Source organism: Ochlerotatus camptorhynchus, unplaced genomic scaffold (assembly GCF_037179485.1).
Source record: "Ochlerotatus camptorhynchus isolate MF236.1 unplaced genomic scaffold, CSIRO-AGI_Acam_v1.1 ptg000633l, whole genome shotgun sequence".
Taxonomy (NCBI): domain Eukaryota; kingdom Metazoa; phylum Arthropoda; class Insecta; order Diptera; family Culicidae; genus Ochlerotatus; species Ochlerotatus camptorhynchus.
Genome location: NW_027041112.1, coordinates 714,326 through 735,600, shown reverse-complemented (window position 1 = coordinate 735,600; position 21,275 = coordinate 714,326). Strand labels below are relative to the sequence as shown.

At 39.8% G+C, this 21,275-nt stretch overlaps 1 protein-coding gene across 1 annotated transcript in view; it reads right to left on the bottom strand.

Moving 5' to 3' along the window:
- Positions 1-1,433: 1,433 nt before the first annotated feature.
- Positions 1,434-21,275, bottom strand: part of Atg1 (serine/threonine-protein kinase unc-51-like protein Atg1) — a 162,516-nt gene continuing 142,674 nt past the window's right edge. Inside the window, exons 9-15 of the mRNA XM_065237596.1 lie at positions 15,896-16,037; positions 15,689-15,830; positions 15,153-15,620; positions 14,815-15,085; positions 14,613-14,749; positions 3,565-3,700; positions 1,434-3,460 (exon numbers count right to left, since the gene is read on the bottom strand). Of these exons, the coding sequence (XP_065093668.1) occupies positions 3,384-3,460; positions 3,565-3,700; positions 14,613-14,749; positions 14,815-15,085; positions 15,153-15,620; positions 15,689-15,830; positions 15,896-16,037 (1,373 nt within the window). The 3' untranslated portion in view covers positions 1,434-3,383. The remainder of the gene's footprint in view (positions 3,461-3,564; positions 3,701-14,612; positions 14,750-14,814; positions 15,086-15,152; positions 15,621-15,688; positions 15,831-15,895; positions 16,038-21,275) is intronic.

Below are 21,275 nucleotides of genomic sequence, written 5' to 3'. Positions count from 1 at the left end.
TTTACGCTCCTGTAGTGACAGATTTAATAACATCACCAAGGGAGTGAGCAACGACTCCGAACACAGCTTCAGAACGGACGCAGGAATGCCACCTGGCCCGGCAGCAAACGAGAGTTTCATCCTTTGAAGAGTTAGATTGACGGTATGTTCACTGATGTGAAATGGACGGAGCTCAAATGCATCTGTTGGAGCATCGCTTATAGCAATCGAGATCTTGATTTGGTGAGGCCGAAGATTCATTGCACGAACTCATAAAATGTTGAGCAAAAAGGCGACATTTCTCCGGTCCAGATTTAGCGGTTTGCTCTCCGAGATGAACAATGGCAAACCGACTTCGTTCTTTTTAGAGTTTACAAACGACCAGAAACGCTTTGGATTTCTGCGAAGAGATGATTGCGTACATATCGTCGATACAGGAGTCTGTTGTATTTCCCATAGTCGTTACTTGTGCGGTTGAACTCCTGCTTCGTAATATGCGAACGATTTTGGCAGTAGTATCTTCGTAGCGATTTGGCCCTATACCGTTTCATTCGACGCAAGTGGTCGTTAGACCACGGTGGCTTTGGTGCGAGGCGGGCAAAAGGTACAAATTCAGCCATGATATCCCAAATCATTTGATTGGAATATTCAACGGCATCGTCAACACATCCAGCTAATTCTAATGGTCGCCAGTCGATACCGGAAATAGCAGCACTAATCGCAACACAGTCGGCTCGACGAAAATCCAGTGTACGATTATTTTCGGAACAATCCTCAAAGACGATTGGCGCTGGGAGGTTCATCAGGACGTCTAAATCAGGGTGGTCTGCATCAAGAGAGATGAGACGTTCTATGGCTTCCGAAACGGTGCATGCCAGAGTTGCAGCTTCGTTAGACAGAACAAGGTCTAGAAAGCGAGCGATACACCATTGATCTGCGTTGAACTAGCAGTCGATAGAACCGATTGAGGCTCAACCTGGAAAGATCCATCGTACGAATTACTCCACCGGAGCAAAGGCTGGTTATAATCTCCGAGCTGCAGAGCATAGTCATTGAATTCCAAATTGGAAACAATAACGGGAGGACAATAGCTGTGGCTAGTAAGGTTGCTTTCTTCTGCAATAAAGACCATTTGGTAGATCTTACACCATACACGTTGGTAACCAATGTGGCACGTGCATCCTTGACATAGATTACTTTGGAGCTGATACTCGTAATGGTTAATTTATTTTTACCATTTTATCTGTTGTGGGTTGATTTCCGATAAAGGTATAATCCGTGCGAGTGCTGATAAAAACTCAGAATATATAAACAAGTCTGGAACAGCAAGTTTGGACATTTCGGATCAAGCATAACTTCCGGCCGTTACATTTCGTTACTTTTATTACCTTTTTTTATTAATGTTTTACGAAGATTTTTTTCTGTTTGTAGTTCTTTTTTTTTTCTTTTATAGATTTTTCCGCTAACATATGGTTTGAGTTTGTTTGTTTTCTTTTCTGATTTGTTCATAATAATATTGGGTTATCTTTTCCATTATTTACTTGTTCTTCTCATTATCCACTAGCTTTTGCTGTATTTCATGGTTAGAAATCTACGCCTTGTTTTTATTTAATCAAACAGTTGTGGCGATTTCTGAGTAGCTTATCTCCCCTTTATTTAAGATAGTATGTATGTTCATTGTCACTGACCCGATGGTAGTTTACCTCTAACATTATGTGTATGTATGTGTTTTTGCCTTTTAAGAAGACTTCAACTCAGAACTGTGTATCGGATAGCTTACGCGTTATGCTATCCGGAGCCTTTTTTGCTTGCGTCCTTCATAGAATCCAGCTGTGGTGTCCTTGATCTTACTGCTATCTAACGAGAGTATTACAAAGGTCACTCCCGGAGATGTAACATCGTAGACAAACACCCAGCTCAGTTAAAGGGTTAGGTTTATTCAGATTTGCTAGTTCGTTATTTCTTGGGGGAGTTTGTTTGTTAGTTATTTTTTTGTACTTAGGTACTACGTTTTACTTTATCATATTGGTATGGTTATGCCTTTCTCCCTATATCACACTCACGTGATGGATCAGTGGAACTAAAACTGCTTGGAACGAAATAGGAACCTAGCCACAGCGTAAAATTGAGACATGTCTGGTTCGAGATGCTTCTTTTGATTGATCCAAATATTGATACTATTGAATACATTTCATCTAGGCTTTTGCTCCATAAATTCACAAAGGATTTATACCGAAAATAGAATGATGTTCTTTATATTATCAATATTTGAACTTTTTTCGTGTTGCGTCTTTGAAATTGGGAACAACTGAAACGCCTCCGTTATGTGGATCGTATTTGAGCAGGTGCAGTTGCTCAACTGTATTCCCACACATCTCGATTGTTGTACGTATAAAAAGACCTCTCTGGCTGACGAGTCGTTTCAGACGAGTGAAATCTTCAACCCTATCAAGTTGGAGTATTTACCACGGTATTTACGTCAAAGCGTTGATCGGTTGAAGGAAATCTTCACCCAGTTAAGAATTGCAATATTGTTGTAAATTTAGCAAACTCGTCGTCATCATTGGCGAAGCTAGGAAGCGTGTCAAGTAAATTTCGATGACGGCTTGAAAATAAACTTCTGATACCACCGAAAAACAAGCACGTTACTGCGCTCTAGATATGAATGCGATGTTATTAGCTGATAAACAAGCATGCACACATCAGATGCAGCGAATCATACAGAAGCCTTTCGCCTTGATTTTGGTGCAACCTATGTACATTTTCGTGAGTACAACTGTTGCGTATATTTACAAAAGCTATGCATATAATTTGCTTCAGATAGGTTTTCATAATTCATCGACATAACAACATACGAAAGCGTTCCATAGAATTGCATTTAACAATCGTTCAACTACTTTACGGCTTCATCTAGAATGGCCAAAACTTTAGTAAATTTTAATTTTGCTGATCCTACTCTTCAAAAAAGCTACCTTGATTGTATTTACAGCCGTTCGCTGGGAAAAGAAAAGCGACAGCGCTTCCGAAAACTTTCTTCCAATGATGATTGCAAAAATAAAATATACGAATAAATAAGCCTATAGAAAAAAAACATAAATCTCACCGATACCGAGTGGGAGTTGTAGATGGGCTTCTCTTCGAGTTCGGTATTCATTTTCCATTCAAACATTCGAGCTCACGATCACGCCTTATTCCGCACTCATTCATCCCGTTCAGCAACCGCAGTTCATTCGTCACCCGCGAACGCGTGGCATGCGTTCCATTCTTCTTATCTTTCTTATTCTGCTTACATAGATGATAACGATGATTCAGACCGCCCACGCAGGAGCAATAGCAGCAGTCCCAGAAGTATCTAGTCAGAAGATTTTCGACAGCCGTCTCCTGAGCGTCTGCAGGGCGCTGGTTCAGGACAGCTCATCGGTCGCGTAGATGTAACCCTGCTGCTGGAGGATGTACAGCCGCTTCTCGACGGCGTCTTTGTCTGCGAGAAGATGGAGAGAACCAGTTGATTATCAGTAATCAGGTACAAACATTGCGTTCCTCGAATTACAGTACGAGGTGTATGATGATGGAATGCAAACTTACATTTCGATAGGAGCATCTTGTCCTGGGGGTGACTGCACTTCTGCGCCAGCGAGTGAAGCAGAATCTGTGCCGACTGGTACCGGGTGAAGCAATCCTCCGGGTTACCGAACAGCTCGTCCAGGGCGGCCGATTGGCACTGAAGGGGAAGGAAAGAAGAGCATACGGTGTATTATGAAACAATTGTTCTTCGTTATCTATTCAATTGGGTACTTAGTTTAAAAAAAAAAACAAGTAATTGAATCTTATAAACAGTATCCTCTGGTACTTTAAGGACTTACAGTTAGAGAAGATACAAACTGACCATTCAATCAACTTACCATATTCATTTGCAACTATAAACATAATTTGTTTCCTTTTTTTGGCATCAAAATATCAACTTTTTTTCTTTGTTTGCTAGATTTTTTACCACAATGGCTAGTTCATCTCGAGATATCGTGAAGAATTGCTTGAGTATCTAAACACATTTTCATACGGGCATAAATTTTCCACGCGTTTTTAAATTAAGTCATCAATTTGTTCAAGGAATATTGCTGCAAAGGATCTATTTTTTCTATTCAACATGTAGTTCACCGATAGACGCATAACTGTCCCCTGTTATAAGGAAAGAACATAGAACAGTTATACGCCCATCGACAGCCTAGAAAGATCTTAATATGTATCCCTTAAACACGCTCACATGTCTACTGCCCTTGGCCTAAAATATATTTAAGGCCACCGACCTACAAGGTCTTAAAGACATTAAACCTGTATACCATTCAGAGTTGACCCATGGGTCCCATGGGACCTGGACCTGTACGCCTAGATGTTCACCAAAGAGCTTCTGAAATTGACCCATACCGGCCTGTGTATTTTGTAAGCTATCAAGTTTAGCCTAAGTAGATCGGGAAAAGGTGTACCCTTAAGGGTGTACGCAAGACACATCAAGTGTTCGCCAAAAAATATTCCATAAAACGGAAAAGTTCCAATGTCTGTCGAAAGTATTTCATGTTTTCATTGGAATTTGGTTGTGGTGCAGGGAGTATTGCTGATAAGTTCTTTACTTATTGATTATTTAGCTTCCGAAACGAATTTGGTAAGGTTGATCAACAATGTTTATTCTCAATATTTAACATCTTCAATAAGTATTATAGATCACTTTGGAACTAAGTGATGGCTATAGAACGGATCTCTCTCCCTTATTTGGTAGTCATTACTTGGAATGACTACCAAATTAGAGGGTGTTGTTTTGCCCACAAAACAGCTGTCATAAGATTATCAATCTCTTAAGCAATTAATAACTTTTTAAATTGACGATTGACTGGAAAACGATGTACTGCGAAGTAGTAGCTGAGAAAATTTCCCATAAGAAAAGCTTTAAAACTTTTTAGAAGTGCAAATGTAAAAAAGCTAGAAGGCTAGATTGGTTAACCCATAGTGATTCCATATAAATTACAAACGGTTTGTATCAAGTTCAAGTCAGTTTCTTACCAAAAGAGTTGAAATTTTGGGAGGCTAATCAGGACCCGATTTGAAGCCATATTTTGCATCAGTCTAATGATTTAATTGATATGTTTAATATTCGAGGAATCACCAACACTTTTATAAGCTTCCCGATAAGTTAAACCTCTTAACTATTTTGGAGAAAATATAGCATAATAGTTATATTTGACAGCTTTAATAATGCGAAATTTCAATAATCCAAAAAGACTGAGGTGCTTGTGATTTTCATTGCCTACCGGGAGGCCGGTTTGGGTTTGCTTTCGCGAGAGTGACGTTTATTGGATCCGTTTCTTTGCACGGGTGTGTTTTTTGTAACCAGCGGTGTGTAAGTGTGCCTGTGATTTCCATTGCCTACCGGGAGGCCAGTTCACCGTGTTCGGATGTCACGCTTTTGGTGTGTAGTTCTATCGAGAGTCTCGTCACCGTGTGCGAGTTTGAACACGGTCCGGTTGGTAAATTAGCCGGGGAAAGTGCTGATAATGTGTCCGCCTCGAATTTTGGTGGCCGACGTTGCCGTGAATCAGCGAGTTTACGGCTTGCAAAAGTGCTCGTCCGCTGGTCTCTCGCCATTGTCGGAGATTGTGAGCAAGCTGAAGGATGCCTCGCTGGATACACCCAAGACTGGACGGTCGGTAGCTGGTGGCCGTGAACGGTTCCTGGGGAAAGCACTAGACGTGAACCTCCTCCCAGATGACCATGGCAATGCAGGAAGTATTACAACAAAGGTAATTGCTATTAGATATTTTTGCAAACAGTGACAGATAGCAGACATGAAGCTCACGTGGAGGTGCCAGGTAAAGGTGTTATATCCTAGACAAATGGTATGTCATAAATTCGCTGTTGTTGTCGTCGTAGGCGCCGGCGTATTTGCCGTCGTAGTCGCTGTCGTAATTGCCGTCGTAGCCGCCGTAGGCAGTACCGTTAGTATATTTAAAACTAATAATCAACCGCTGAAACTATATGAATTATCGCGTATTTCTGTTGTTCATTACATACCTAGTAAAATTCGAGAACGTAATAGCTTGTTTAACCAGGGCTTAAACAATCGTCACGTCGGTCATAGCTTGTTATGATTGCCTGAACAATGCGTAAAGATCAAATCGAAACATTGAATGTCGCGTGAAAGTGGAACTTAACGAAGGCCTAAGTACTCTTTCGTAGCTTTTAGTTTTAGGATTTGAAAGGTTGTAGTGGCTTGCTTACTGAGCAGAAAAACGTGGTCAAGGACCTTTCATATTAAAAATGTATGGTAAGATCGCTTGTTTATCGTGTATTTTGTAAAACTTTTCGTTGTCGTTGGTGCCGCCGGGTTTTAATAGTTCAGGGCTGGTAGTGCTGATACGATATAATAGTAGTGACTTTAGTGACTAAAATTACGGTAATAGTGACCAAATAGTGACTTCTAAATACTTAATAAGTAACCATTTATATGGAAACGGTTTGATATTGAAATAAACTTTTTATGTAATGGAACTTAAAATCAAATTTCATAAATTCCTCTAGTTTAATCGAATCTCACAACGGAATCTACTGTGAAGAGCATTTGAAGAAATTTGAATAATTTACTTTTGCTTACGTTATACATGATGACTAGCAAATAGTAATTCCCATTTTTTATGATCTTGAATTTGATTCTGCGTTCGAAATCTTTAAATAGTTGATATATCTAGGTAGATAACTTTAATAATTTGCTATGAACTTTTCACAGAATATGTTTTCGGAATGATCTCAAGAACTTTATTAGAACAATTCCCCTTCTCTTAAACTTAGAGGCAAATAAACTTTTACAAACATAATATTGCATTCTTGAAATTCTTTGCAGAACAATCAACAAAATTCTTGGAAATAGATTATTTTCGTAGTTGGAAACGCTTAACATCAAATATCAGAACTAAAGTGGACATTTTCTACGTTAGATGAGGAGATGAAAGTAAAGAGTTGATAGTTCCGTACGGCAGTGTGAAATTTGTATATAGAAAGTAAAAAGCGAACAAAGGATAATTTTGAGGAAGGTACGAATAGGGTAGAGCATCTCCTTTACCAAGCTCATTCGTTAATGAGGGATGGTGAGGGGTGTTTCCCCTGCCACCACTGGCAAAAGGGACCTCTGATGTGCGGAAACAGTTCTACTGATTGTTTCACACTTATTTCCTTCACATTGTAAACAACTATCCGATTAGTACCTTCCTCAAAATTGTCCTTTGCTCGCTTTCTACTGTGTATAAACAATTTTCACACTGCCGTACTATTCAAGTCTGATATTTGACGTTAAGCATCTCCGACTATGTAAATCGTTAAATTCACGCATGAAGTAATAACACATGATTAGTAGAAGTAGATTATTCTCGATTTTTTATTGATTCTTTTAGAAACTCCCTGAAGACTCCTTCCATAAATCCATCCTTAGAATTTCCATGCAATTAACCTCAGAAGTTTCATAAATTTCTGCTTAGTTTAATCTTGGACTTCTCCCTTGCATTCAATTGGCAATTCAATTTGTATTCTCCTTAGAATCCCCATAGTATTTCCGCAGAATTCTCAAAACAAAAATCCATCACAAACTTTGAAACTCTTTTCAGAATTCCTTTGAGATTGAACCCTCAAAATTCGAGTCCATTGGAATTCTTTTCAAAATTTATTTCGAACTCTTTAGAATTCTCTTGGAAGTATCGTCAGAAATCACCCCAGAATTCTTTTTCAACTATCCGCAGAGACCATCTTTGGAGTTCACGGGATTTTCATGGAATTTTCATCAGAGCCTCTTAAGCAAAATTTCAGAACTAATGTTGGATTATTATTAGAATTGGACCTAGAATCCTCATCCAATCATCATAGAATTCTTCTCAGAACTCTCGTTAAAACGCACTCTCAATTATATTAAAATTATTTCCGAAATTGTTTCGAAGCTGAATTTTGCGTCTCTAATAATTTAAACAATAATCAAAAGCGACGCTCGTATGTGTTAAGCCAAGTTTAACTATATAGGTAAACCTGGCTTAAAATTTAAGCGGAGATGAAGAAATCGGTTCTCAGCACACTTAATTTTACATGAGACTTTCGTAGTCTGTACTTTGGTATTCTTCTTTGATATATCTTGGTGTCATCCCTAGAATCCTTTAAAATTCTCTTTTAAATCGAAATTGAACGCATTTCCCAATAGTTTTCCTGGTGTTCTAACGTTTTGCGGTTCACTTGTCACCCTGGTTAAAATTTTCAATTTTTTAACAGATATGTATATTTTGTTAAAACTACTGTAGACTTTCTTAGTGCCAAGTACTCAATTTAAACATTTAGTGAAAAAGTGACTTTAGTGACTATTTTTAGGGAAATAGTGACTTTAGTGACTTTTTGGTGTAAAAAGTGACTTTTTAGTGACTGGCTTCAAAATAGTGACCAAGTCACTAAAAAGTGACCTGCCTCCAGCCCTGAGTTATAACAACTTGAGTAACGGTATAATGTGATATGAGGGGCTCGGTGGCCTTAGAGCAACCGTTTTTGCTTACTGAGCAGAACATCATGAGTCTAATCTCAAGTCCATCCACATTCAAGATTCGTCAATCGTTTTATTTGTTGACTTAACTACATGGTAATAACAGCAACTCGATGATTAAAAAGGAGCTCGTCTGCCTAGTGGCAAACGGTTTTTGCTTACTGAGCAGAAGACCGTGGGTTCAATCCCAAGATCCTTCGTGTTATATGATCGTTAGGACATCAATTCAGCTTATCGTTTACCAAAACGAACCCTGCTGCAAACCCAACCCTATTACCCAATATACCAGTGATTCCTCGTGGAAGTGCACAAGTGTTCTCGGCTTCCATCAAAGCGAGTGTCATGTCAACACATTCCTACCCCTTCCTTTCTTGACCTGACCTAGTTTGAGATCAGCCGTTTTTACACATTGAGGATGATTGCTAGTCCCAAGCATCGTCTATTGGTTCGCTGTGTAATTACAGCTGGTCTGGCAATAACACAGTAGCAACCGTGGGCGGTCAATCATGCTCATGCTCATGCAATTCAATAATCCAAAAAGACTGACGATATCAATGTAAACAAGACAAAACTCAAACTAATATACAAAAGGTATGGAAATACAGGTATTCCTTGATATAACGTGATTTTGGGGTAGCCCTGTTATTATAGAATCGATATTGAAAATCAGGGGGTACAATTTTTGATGATTCTTTGCTAAGGAGTACGCCACTCGACCACTCGGTTAAGGACCACTGATGTTAACACAGAAGGCCGTTGAAATTGACTTACAACACCTTCGGAGTTGAAACTAACTCTAACCTCCGATGATTACCCATTAGATTTCAATAATTCGTATTCATTAAGCCTATTAAATTTATGAAGTTAACTTTGGGGTGGTAACTAAATTTCCATTTAAAAATTCCACATTTTTTCGCAGAGTATTCTACAACGCAGCATTAGATTTGCACGAAACATAACCTAAATTTCACCGCCCCTTTTCCTCACCCGCGAATTTTGACAGTTCTGCCGGGTTTGTTTTGACTCCCGTACGTAATGTCAGCCTAAATGCCCCTAATTTGAACCCATACATAAATTCAGTAATCGACTAAATTTTCAATAGCGACCAACAATATCCATTAGTACCGTCCCAATGACGCGTTCATCTAGATAAAATTGAAAAACAGCAGATTTTTAGCGATGGGCCCAATCTTAGATCCATAGGCCAATATTAGAGCCATTTTCCCTACCATGTATTTTTAAGGCAACATTGGGGGTTCAATTTCAAAAACCAAAGTCGGTCGCGAGAGTGGTCTGATTTTGAACCAGAGATGATGACTTTTAATTTTCGATAGGAAATATGTCTACGAATTTGTTAAAATTAAGAATTTATCACTTTTCAAAATGTCCATTGAAAATTGCACGACTGTGCAACTGTTGCTATGATGATTAAATTATCACCGATTTCCTGCGAAAAGAGCTTTCTCTAACACAGATTTCAAAATTGAGTTCCATTCAATCACCACGTTTGGTGAGTGATGGTGTTCTCCAGTACACAACGAAAGGCTCCCCGCAAGCAGCTAGCTAGCTTTGATAATGTACCCAGCAACAAAACGTTTGTGGTCAAATGCGTCAAGTATTGAAGTGGTACAAATAAATTCTCGCAATGACCCAATACCACATGACCACGTCAATTAGCCAGAAACACTTCAAATTACGGTAAGGTTTCCTCCAATCATTTTTCGCTTTTTTATTATCTATTGAATAAGCCGTGAGTTTTGCGCATGAAAATGTGTAATTTTTTTTATAATAAAACGAGGCGTTTCCGTGATGGGAAAAGAGATTTCCCTAACACAGTCGCCGAATATTGATACCGAGCACTGAGCATGCCAGGCGGTACCTATCTTTAAATATGCCTTTTGATGCAAATTTTAAGCCCCTCCTATTCAGAGAATTATGCCGAAAAAAAAATCTAGCCTATCATCTCCAAGAACGTTGAGGATAAATTTCCACAGCATTGTTCTAAACTAGTTAAAGAGTAAGAGCTTGTATCCAAGGCATATCGTCCATGACTTACTTGTACTCATGGACAACGACAGAGCACCTCACAAACAGAACTCTCAAATTGCTTCCGAAATTCAGCCTATCGAACTTTTTCACTGATACCGAGTTAAGAAATCAATTTAATATATACGATACTTTTTCTGTGACAGCAAAACTACCTTTCGTAATCCTACGTAAAATCTACGGTCGTGTCTTGGACACAACCTCTTACTTGTTTTAAAATGGTGTACTGTGTTTTAGGATTAAAGGTCGAATGAAAGTTAGGGGGACAAATGGCCAAAAGGTTGAGTAAAAAAAAGTTCAAAGGGACAAAAGGAAAACAATTGTTGAAATGAACAAAAATGCAAAGGACAAAATGTCGAAGGAAAAAAGATAGAATCGAATAGTGTAACAAAGAATTAAAACAGCCAAATTTTGTTTTTGACTTTATTAGAGAGAAGCAGTAAATCCAATATGAACCTTGTCTAATCCAACTGAAAATTCTTGAATGTTTTCTTCGTTCAAATATGGGTCATTCCAGCTCAAGTGGGTACAGAATTTTTAAAAGTTGTGGTCGATGTCACCGATTTGAGCCATACTTGACCAAAACGCTTATTTTGGCATTCTGACCAAACGTCTTTTTTGATTTTACTTTAAAGTGCCTAGATCCTTCTGGGTATCATTCAAGTAACAGCTGACATCCCCAACTGAAATTTAAGATATGTACCTGCTAATACATCTGATTTCATCATCCTTCTAAAGCACAACGTATTTTTCACTTTTAGGACCACAATTAAACTATGGACAGAAGCAAATAAATGAGCTAGTTATGATTTCATGTAATGAGAATCCTGCCCAGAACATGTGAAAAATAATATAAAAAATTATTGTTCTACCGGCGTGAAGGAATTCAAGAAAAAAAAAATATCAAATAGCATTGATTTTCCACCAGAAAAGCTAAAAAATACCACTCACTCATCTGGTCATATCTTAAAAACTATTTGTTCAAATAATTTGCCCTTGGAAACACATCTAATAGAAGAGTTTTCCAAAGTGTGGTGAAAATTTGAGCCCAAAATATTTAGAAATAAAAAATTTTGCCCATGGTGAAAATAGGCAATTTTTTGACATTTTGGATACCTACCGGTAACCAGCCCGTTTACTGTAGTTACTATAACAAAAACAAAATGTGGTTACACCTATAAAAATCTACATAAAAAAAAAACCTTTAAATAGACGTTCTAAGATCACGAATAGCTTATTTGGTTGTGGAGTAATTTCTTCTGAAAGTTGAAATTTTTAAAAATATCGAAAATCCAGGATTCCAACCGAGAGGGATCTAGGGCAAAATCAAAAAAGGCGTTTGCTTAGAATGCCAAAATATGCGTTTTGGCCAAGTTTGGCTCACATCGGTGACATCGACTACAGGAGGTGTACCCACTTGAGCTGGAATGACCCATATGTTGTTATGTTTTTTGACAGATAAGAGCTTTGGAACATTTTTAATCTACCGTATGCGTGATAATGTTTGCACCATCGTACAAATAAGGTTTACGTTTCACCTGTGCATACAATGCCTTGGTTTTCTTTGCATGCACGTAACCTATAGCTCATACGGTAGTAGGCTGTTTATAAAAGAAATTGATTTACTTAGTTTGACAGTTGCACCATGACGAAATGGCAGCGTATTCGTGATTTGTCCCACGCGCAAATGTCGCAAAAAGACATTTCAATCGCCGTGGGAGTGTCCCGGTGGACCGACAAAAGGGTTTTAGACCGAGAAAAGAAAGGACAACTATCCGCGAAGGTGACCACAGGTCGTCCGAGGTCAGTTCGGGTTCCGAGGGTTATCGCTGCTATCAAAAGGAATACGGAATCAGTGACTTTACGGCACGGAAGATCGTAAAGGAAGATTGCGGGACGAAGTCGAGGGCACGGAAAAAAAACTCACATGATTACCAACCACATCCGGGAGTTACGAGTCGACCGATGCAAGAAAATCTTGAACTTCCTTAAGAAAAAAATCCAGTAATCCTGTTCACCGACGAGAGCATGGTTACCGTCGATCCCGTATCAAATTCAAAAACCGACCGGCAAGGTTGCAAAGACTCATTTCAGCTAAAACAATGTTTTTCTAAATTATGAAATAATTAGATGCCATGATCAAATTTTGAATTGGTAGGATACAAGAAGAGGTTGCAAAGAATGTGTTTGACATATTAAACCTGTTTATTTCACTTCATGAGAGTCACAATCAGCGATTTTTCACAAACTCACTCACTCACTCACTCACTCACTCAGCGATCAGCAAATCGCTGATTGTGACTCATAGAAAGCAAAATTTACAGGTTTTATGTTTCTAACGCATACTTTGTAACCTCTTCTTGTAAGTTACAAGTAAAACATGCGATCATACCATCTTTTGGTTTTATTATTCCGAAAAACATTATTTTAGCTGAAATGAGTCTTTGCAACCTTGCCGACCGGTATATTAGTTCTCTTCCGGTAAACGACGTGGCCTACGAGCACAAGAATGTGTATCTGACCAAGCATCCTGCTAGTGTTATGGTGTTTGGATTGGTGGCTTCCGATGGCAAAAAAATGGACCCGGTCTTCATTCCAGTAGGCGACAAGGTCAACACGGAGGTCTACATCGGGATTTTAAGTAAGCATGTTCTTGCGTGGATCAAAGAACAGTACGGTCCGAAGCCAAATGATGTATTTGAACAAGATGAGGCTCCGTGCCACACCTCGAACCGCACTCAGAGGTGGTTGCAGGAATATCTTCCGTTCTGGGTGAAGAATATGTGGCCGCTATCCAGCCTCGATCTTAATCCGCTGGATTACTCAACATGGCTCGTCATGAAGGCCAAGGCCTGTTCTAAACACCACCCGAGTACAGCAAGCCTCAGACAAACATTGACCCGTACCTGGAGAGAAATGGATCCAGACTACATTATTGGAACCTGCCGTGCATTCCGGAAGCGTGTGGAGGCCGTAATTACAGCAAGTGACTCGATCGATGATTAACATAGTTCAAGACTCTGAGAAACATCCCCCTTGAATAAATAAAAAAAAACTCGAAAACGAAATTTTTGAGATTTTTTTAATTTTGACATTGCTCAATGGTGCAAACATTATCACGCATACGGTATTTAAGGAATTCCGATAATGATTCTTCGAGAATCGAATTCTGAGGAAAACGATAGTTCCAATATAATTTTGATCAGAATACAAATCACAAAATATGGATTTCTAATTTCCGAAGCAGTTCTGTGGAAAGCTGGAAGTGAATTCTGCGGTGTAATCATAGTGAGATTAGTAAAGAAAAGAATTTATTCATGCGAATTCTGTGAGGAAAAATTCTCTGTGATTCCGAAAATAAAGTGGGGACCCACAATACTGCGTCACCGTAAGCGTTGACGAAGGGGTTCGTCCGTCAAATGAATGGTGTAACGCTTGTCAAGTTGCTTTTCCACCAACATCTCTACTTGGTGACTTCAAATCGACGCTGCGTCAGTCCGTCAATTTTGATCATATTCAAATTTGACCCTGACGCTGACGGTGACACAGCTTTGTGGGTCCCGCTTAAATCCAAGAAAATTCAGAGGCTGATTTCAGGGGAATTCTGAGAGCAGAAGTTCAAGTGAGGGAATTTAAAGAGAATTTCGGGAGAAAATTATTCAATTTCTTCTGAGAGCTATTAACATTCCCTTTATAGAGTTTACTTCAAGGGATTTCTGCATAGAATTCCGGTCTGCAGAGAATTTCGAGTGAGTTATGCATAAAATTTGAATGCAATACCAGAGATAATCCCAAGATTATTATAGGGGAATGCTTAAAAGAGTTACGACCAAATAGATCTTAAGACTGCGGTTGATCCTTTAAAAGTAATGCGAATATGTTGAGTTATTATTTCAGGAATGGTTCCAATTATGGTACGATCATGGTCCGCACCATCTCAAGTCACTCTTACCCTTATGTTTTTTGTTAATAATTCATAAAAGGACACCGATTTAAGGCACTTATTTCAGCAAATGCTTATCTACGGACTTACCATTTGTATCGCATGGTCGTACAGAATCTTATCAGCGGTAATATTGCTAGCCCCGGCCCGTTGCAGCAGTCCCGTTCCGTTCAGCTTCTTCGATTCGCACAGAGTCGACCGGTATCGCGTGTGCATCATCGAAAGTACTAAAATTAATTCATTAGTTAATATCAGCATCACTTCGCACGTTTCAATTCATTGAACAACCCACCATTCTTCACCGTGTCCGATGGCTTCAGGTGTCCACTCTGTAGTTGGGACGACGCCAGATGCATACCGGACGAGAGAAGATTGAGAGCCCGTACCAGCAGAACCAGTCGTTCGGCTCGTTTGCAGTGCTCTGGCGCGTGCGGTGCAATCGGTTGAGCATCGGCTGACATTAGTGCCGACAGTGGTGCACAACGGGAATCCGCCACCTCTAGGATGCAGTCCGTTAGGGCGATGACGAAGTTTAGCTTCGCTAGGGTTTCATTGTGTTCGCGCTGCAAAAGAAAAATTGGATCGGTTGGCATATCGGTGGTATACTGAGGGGTTGAAGATCGAACTTACGTCCATCAGCGTTTCAGCTGGCAGTTCCGGTGCATGGAAGTTGATCGGATGATCGTCCAGATTATTATCATGTAAGTAACTCTGCAGTCCAGCGGTTGCCCCCATTTCCGGTAGAGTGAAAGCCCTGGTTCCCAACGGATGAGTATTGTTGTTGTCGTTGGTCATCAGCGTTGGGCTACCTAGGGCTGGAAGCTTCGATAGGGCATTTGATAATACTGGCGAACTGGTGCCGGAGCGACGCAGAGGTGAATGATGTGACGCTGGACTCACCGTCCAGCAGGACGGCGGAGGAGGCGTTTCCGACAGAGATCCACCCGACGTTGATCGTCGGCGGCTGCCTGTGGGAGGAGTACCGATTGCGAATTGCACTGCCGGCGGCGATATTGAGCTAATATCACAATTACTGTTTCGATGCTCGGATCGCTTCATGCTGATCGGCTGAGATCGAGGTATTGCATTGGGGATGTTCTGTGGGGTTGAGTTTGAAGTTTGTTGGTCAAATCGAAACTATAAGAGCATGTTCAGGACCAGCTTACCTTTGGTGGCGTCTGACTTTGCTGTCGAGAAATCTTTCTAGCTGCCGTCGGGACGGGCTTCGGCTCCGAGATCGGCAGCGTGCTGGGTCTCGGTGGACTCGCCTGAGCGTTTGTAGCTGTTTGAGGCACTCTAGTTGGTTTACTGAAATTCATTAGAAGTACATTAGAAATCTACACAATTCCGGGATTTTCTTCCGAAAGACAAACCTCTTATCATAATTTCCACTGCATGGATCTACCGGTAGATTGTTTGGTACTAGCACAAAGTCATCCGAATTATCCTGACTGCTGTTGGGTGTGTTGTTAGCGCTACCGATCGTGGCAACACTGTCGTCGATCTCAAGTGGCACTGGAAATGAAGCAAACAGACTTCGCCATTAGAACCCGTTCGACCTGGATTAATCCTCCATATTAATTCGAAGATTCCACTCTCACTTTAATTCTCAATTTACCGAGAAAATAGCGAACGCAACCTTTTTGCGACGTTTCTGAAAATTCGGAAACACAACAACTGCGTCTCAGGAAAATGGTTCTCTCTGCAAGTGGAGACGAATTTAAAATGAACGAAAAAGATCGTTGATCGTTTGCCAAATTTGCACTTCACGCCCGCCGTCCGCCGTTGGGAAAATAAATGTACGTACTGGCTGACTGGCGGTACTTACCAACTAGCAAGAAAGAAAAGTGAAATGCATTCGTGACAACAACGGGAAAGGAACCGGCGTTAAACATCAATGAGCAATATCAAGTGAGATGCGCAAGTGCAGGAGAATGGGATGACAGCGTAATCGGTTGCCGTAATTATTGCTTGCATATGCAGATCGGATTTGTGGTGTGGAAAAAAAAAATGCACGGTCGAGTTTTTTTTGGTCGTTTCAATTTTTGTAGGGGTAATTAGGTTAGTATTTCCCATGAATACGACATTTGATAAGCCCTTTGCAACAGAAAGTATATTAGTATATATTTGTCCCAAATCACTATAAACGTAAATCAATAAACAAATAAACATCGAAAAGCGTATCTGCATTCGCAATTCAGAGAGCAATAATTATTGTGCAATTCTTATCGCAAGCAGAAATTGATCAGGTCCGAACTTTAATAAAACCAAGCTTGTTACTTGGGACAGAGCAAGCGATGTCTCGACAGACAAAGCTTGGTAACATTCAGTGCTTCAACCACGGATTAGGGACTCGGCTCCGCAGCGCCAGTGAAGGCACCAGAACAGTTACGTATCTTTCCAGAGGAACCTCACACTGGTCAGCTGCTATTAGACGATTTCGTCTACCACATGGATGAAGTAGTGGCGCAGTTCCGTGACATGGACCGATTGTTGCACCACAGCGTACAGAAGGTACTCCCGCAAGTTGGCAGATGCAGTCAAGATTTTGAACTAAGACGTTCTACAGCATCTCAGCAGTACTTGGAGGACCTGAACTCTATAGTAAACAGTCATTATCGCGAAAAGAAACGATTCGTTCTGGACTAAAACCGACCATGCGTCTCCATGATATTTAACGGATTCGGTCATACTCATTTTTTCCTCTGTTCGGGTCATAAAACCACTGCGACCAGTAATTTGATCTATTGTAGTAAATCCCGTGTCCTTAGTTTAGTGCATATCGTGTATTATAACATCACTATTGATAAATGATGAAGTAGAGAAATGGCTCCAATGTCAGCCTATGGATCTAAGATTGGGCCCATCGCTAAAAATCAGCTATTTATCAATTTTATCTAGATGAACGCGTCATTGGGAAGGTACTAATGGATATTTTTGGTAGCTATTTAAATTTTAGTCGATTGCTGAATTTAAGTATGGGCCTAAGTTAGGGGCATTTAGGCCGACATTACATTCAGTCCCCTATTTGTTTTTGATAAAGTTGTTCGAAGAGTGCACCCTCCAAAAGCGCGAACCTTTGTCAGTTAAAATTGGATTACTTAGCAACAAAATTAAGTAATGACCCCGAAAAATGACCTTGAATCAGAACCCTAGTCTTAACTACTTCAAACTAGAGAACAACGAATAGAAGATTAGGAATCACATAGATGAAGACTAACTAACTCATTTTTCCTTGTTTCAAGATCATTCTCGATTTAGGCAACCCGAGGACTAGTTTGAAGTAATCAGGACTAGTAATCGGAGTTAGATCTTAAATCCTGTCATGTACCACGAAAAGGTGATCTATCCACGTTACGGGTCATATACTACCCATAATCGCATAACTGTCCCATATGAAAAGGCAACCCAGCAAAGATGGACTGATATGCGATTTGGCAGTATATGACCCCTACACGAAATCAGCTGTCGAAATTCACCGTACCGAGATAATGAAGTGATTTCTTCGGCAAAATTGAGCTACATTACGTCTACTATACAGAAAAATGAGGAATAGAAATTACATGAACACGTTCATGACCTAGATCTCCAAAACCTCAAGTATAAATAATGTGTCAATACAAGGGAACAGTTCGAAGCATGAGAAACGCAGTATTAAAGGTACTCCAAATCCTCCTGGAGTTGAGAGCCCTGCGCTTTGATCAGAGAGCGTATAGGGCATCGTTGTGCCAGGTTGGTTGTGGCACATTTCTAGTATGAGAGGGTGATTGCAGTTTGCTCAAAAGTGCCTGAGTAAAATTCAAATACTTTCGATGATAACCCGTAGTTGCGATAGTGAAGCTGTATACCCATATTCTCGAACAGAATACAGAAACCTTTTTATTTGATTTTGTGAGGGGGATGGGTGTCGGGTGTGGACGGGCATAGGGTGTTAATATTAAGTTTACATTAGGATAAAATTGAAACATTGGGAAATGTTTCACTTCAGTATGAGAAGTACTTCACATAGCAACCGATGAACCATTCTGATGGCCCACATTACCGTGCAGGTGCCGTGGGATGGCAAGGTCCAATAAGGGACAGCTTGATGTTTATAAAGTACTATCAGTTAAAGCTGTACTTTTGAGCTTTATCTCTATATATTCTTTGGTGTTTCCTAGCAGATAATCATGTTGGTGTTCGCTGATTCAACGAGTAAATGGGATAAGCATTGAGCTTTCCATAGTTTGGCGTTGTTGAACTTGCACAACTTTTCATGTGAGTACCAAAGTAACCATATAATCACAAACTAACTTTAAATGTAGGTTCAGAGTGAGTCATTGTCCCTGAGATACGATATGATTAGTTGGGTATTCAGATGAAACTATTACTTTAAAAAACTAATCCTGGATGTATCTCTTTTTCGTTTGTATGTTAAACTAATTGATATTACTAACCAAGGTTACAAATACTCATTTCAGTAAATGTTTTTTTTTTTTAACTATGAAATAAATAGATGCTATGATCATATTTTGAATTGGTAAGTTACAAGAAGAGGTTGCAAAGAATGTGTTTGACATATTAAACCTGTTTATTTCACTTCATGAGAGTCACAATCAGCGAATTTTCACACACTCACTCACTCACTCACTCACTCAGCGATCAGCAAATCGCTGATTGTGCCTCATAGAAAGCAATTTTTTTTTTATCTGAAATGAGTATTTGCAACCTTGTTACTAACCGCACCGAGCGTTCATTCCGGGTGGTGAGCGAATCTGAAGAAGAAGAACATGACTATACAGGATGGGTGGTACCATGAGCCCCTTCCGGGAAGGAGTGTATTGTTAATGGACCTGGTCTACAAGTCAAGGTTGGCTTCTGTGATGATAAGTATCACATAAAAGGTAAAATGGGTAGCATCATCTTCATCGAAATGTAAGTATTATTGACATAACAATCGACTCGCATAAGTGATGATTCATTATATATAGAACATTTACATAGCATAAACATTTAAATACATATACAAAAGGGAAGCGGGCACCCGATTGAAGCGGTTTGGACGGGGAGAGTGGGAATGCCAACTCCCTGTTGATAACATTTCGTGGATAAAGAGCGGGCTCTTCTCCCCCACTCAATGGGGCATCTTCCTGTTTGGGGGCTCGTCTTTTGACCAATTGTGGGATCATGTTGCTGGAAGGGGATTCTTTACTGCCCCGTGGATGCGTATAGGCGACTTTGCCTATCGATCCACCCAATCCGTTTTTGGCCCTTCATACAGCGACAGGTTGAGGACAATCAGAGGTTATTAAGCTTGATCAAGACAAACAGAGAAGAGAGCCCACTGCTATTGGACTTAGTTTCCGTGCTAAAATGGGTGGTAAACCACTATCATCATCATCATCATCATCAAATCATCCTGGAGTTGAGATCATGAAGTTCTACTGGGTCAACAAAGCTATGTACGATGTCTCGATCGATTTCCCGAACCCCTTGATCTTAATGAAACGCAATAACATTCTATGTGACACATAAATGTATTGCCATAAGTTTTTTAGTCCATAAATAGTTCTGGAGTTAATATCTTGAAGTTCTACAGACTCAACGATGTATTGTATGATGTACCGAAAGAATCTTTTTTACTTTAATGGAGCTTCATAACATTATGCGATGCATAGTTGTGTAATCTAATTTTCTATGATTCGGAGACGAGCCAGCCAACGGCTGAAAGTCTCCTTAATAAAGATATAAAAAAAAATTCTATGATTCTCTAAATTATCCTGGAGTTAACATTTCGATAAAGAGCAGTTCCAGGTCAAATAGCAAAAGAAAATGTGAATTTTTGACTTGACCTTCTCCAGTTTTCATGAAGCTTTGCATAATTGTTTGTTATGGGCAAACATTCACATTTATGCTGAAATTCGGCCATTTCAAAATGACATTGTTTTCAAGTAGGCGTCTCGAAATTTACCTCTACAGACTCAACAAACTATTGACCAATGTCTTGATTCAGTATACAAAACCGTAGAGCTTGATCTTGATGATCTACCGACTCAACGAGGTATTGTACGTTGTCCTACTCTATTTTCAAACCCGTAAAGCTTTGTAGAGCTCCATAATATCATGTGAGATATATAGTTGCAATCGCAAAGTATTTCGCGCTATCCAAATTATCCTGAAGTTTAGATCTTGATGTTCTGCATGCTCAACTAAGTATTGTACGATGCCAAGAGGGGTGACACCCCTCACCATCCCTCTCCAAAGGGGGAGTTTGGTAAAGAGAGATGAAAAAACCGATTTGTACCTTCCTTAAAAGTTGTCCTAGTTCGCTATTCTAATATCTATATACAATCTTCACACTGCCGTACTCTAACGGAACTATCAACTCTATGCTTTCATCTACTCCATCTATCGTATAAAAATTACCACTACAGTCTGTTATTTGAAATTAGCATCTTCAACTATGTAAATCGTTGACTTCACGTAGAAGTAAAACTAAAAACATATAGTCAAAGTGCAATGTTTACTCCTCAGCATTATTCCTGAAAGTAGTCTAACTGAGAATTTCAGAAGAGACGTGAGTGTCGCTAGTATCCAATCTACGAAGTATATCATAACAACGCTAACGCTAACGCTAACGCTAATATTGAATAGCCAGATCAGCAAATCGTCGGTTTCATGCAATACTGTCACAACTAAAAATGTATCCCCAATGGGTCTGGGTTCAATACCAGCCGAGGTCGGTTGGATTTTTCTGAGGCAATCGATGTCCGT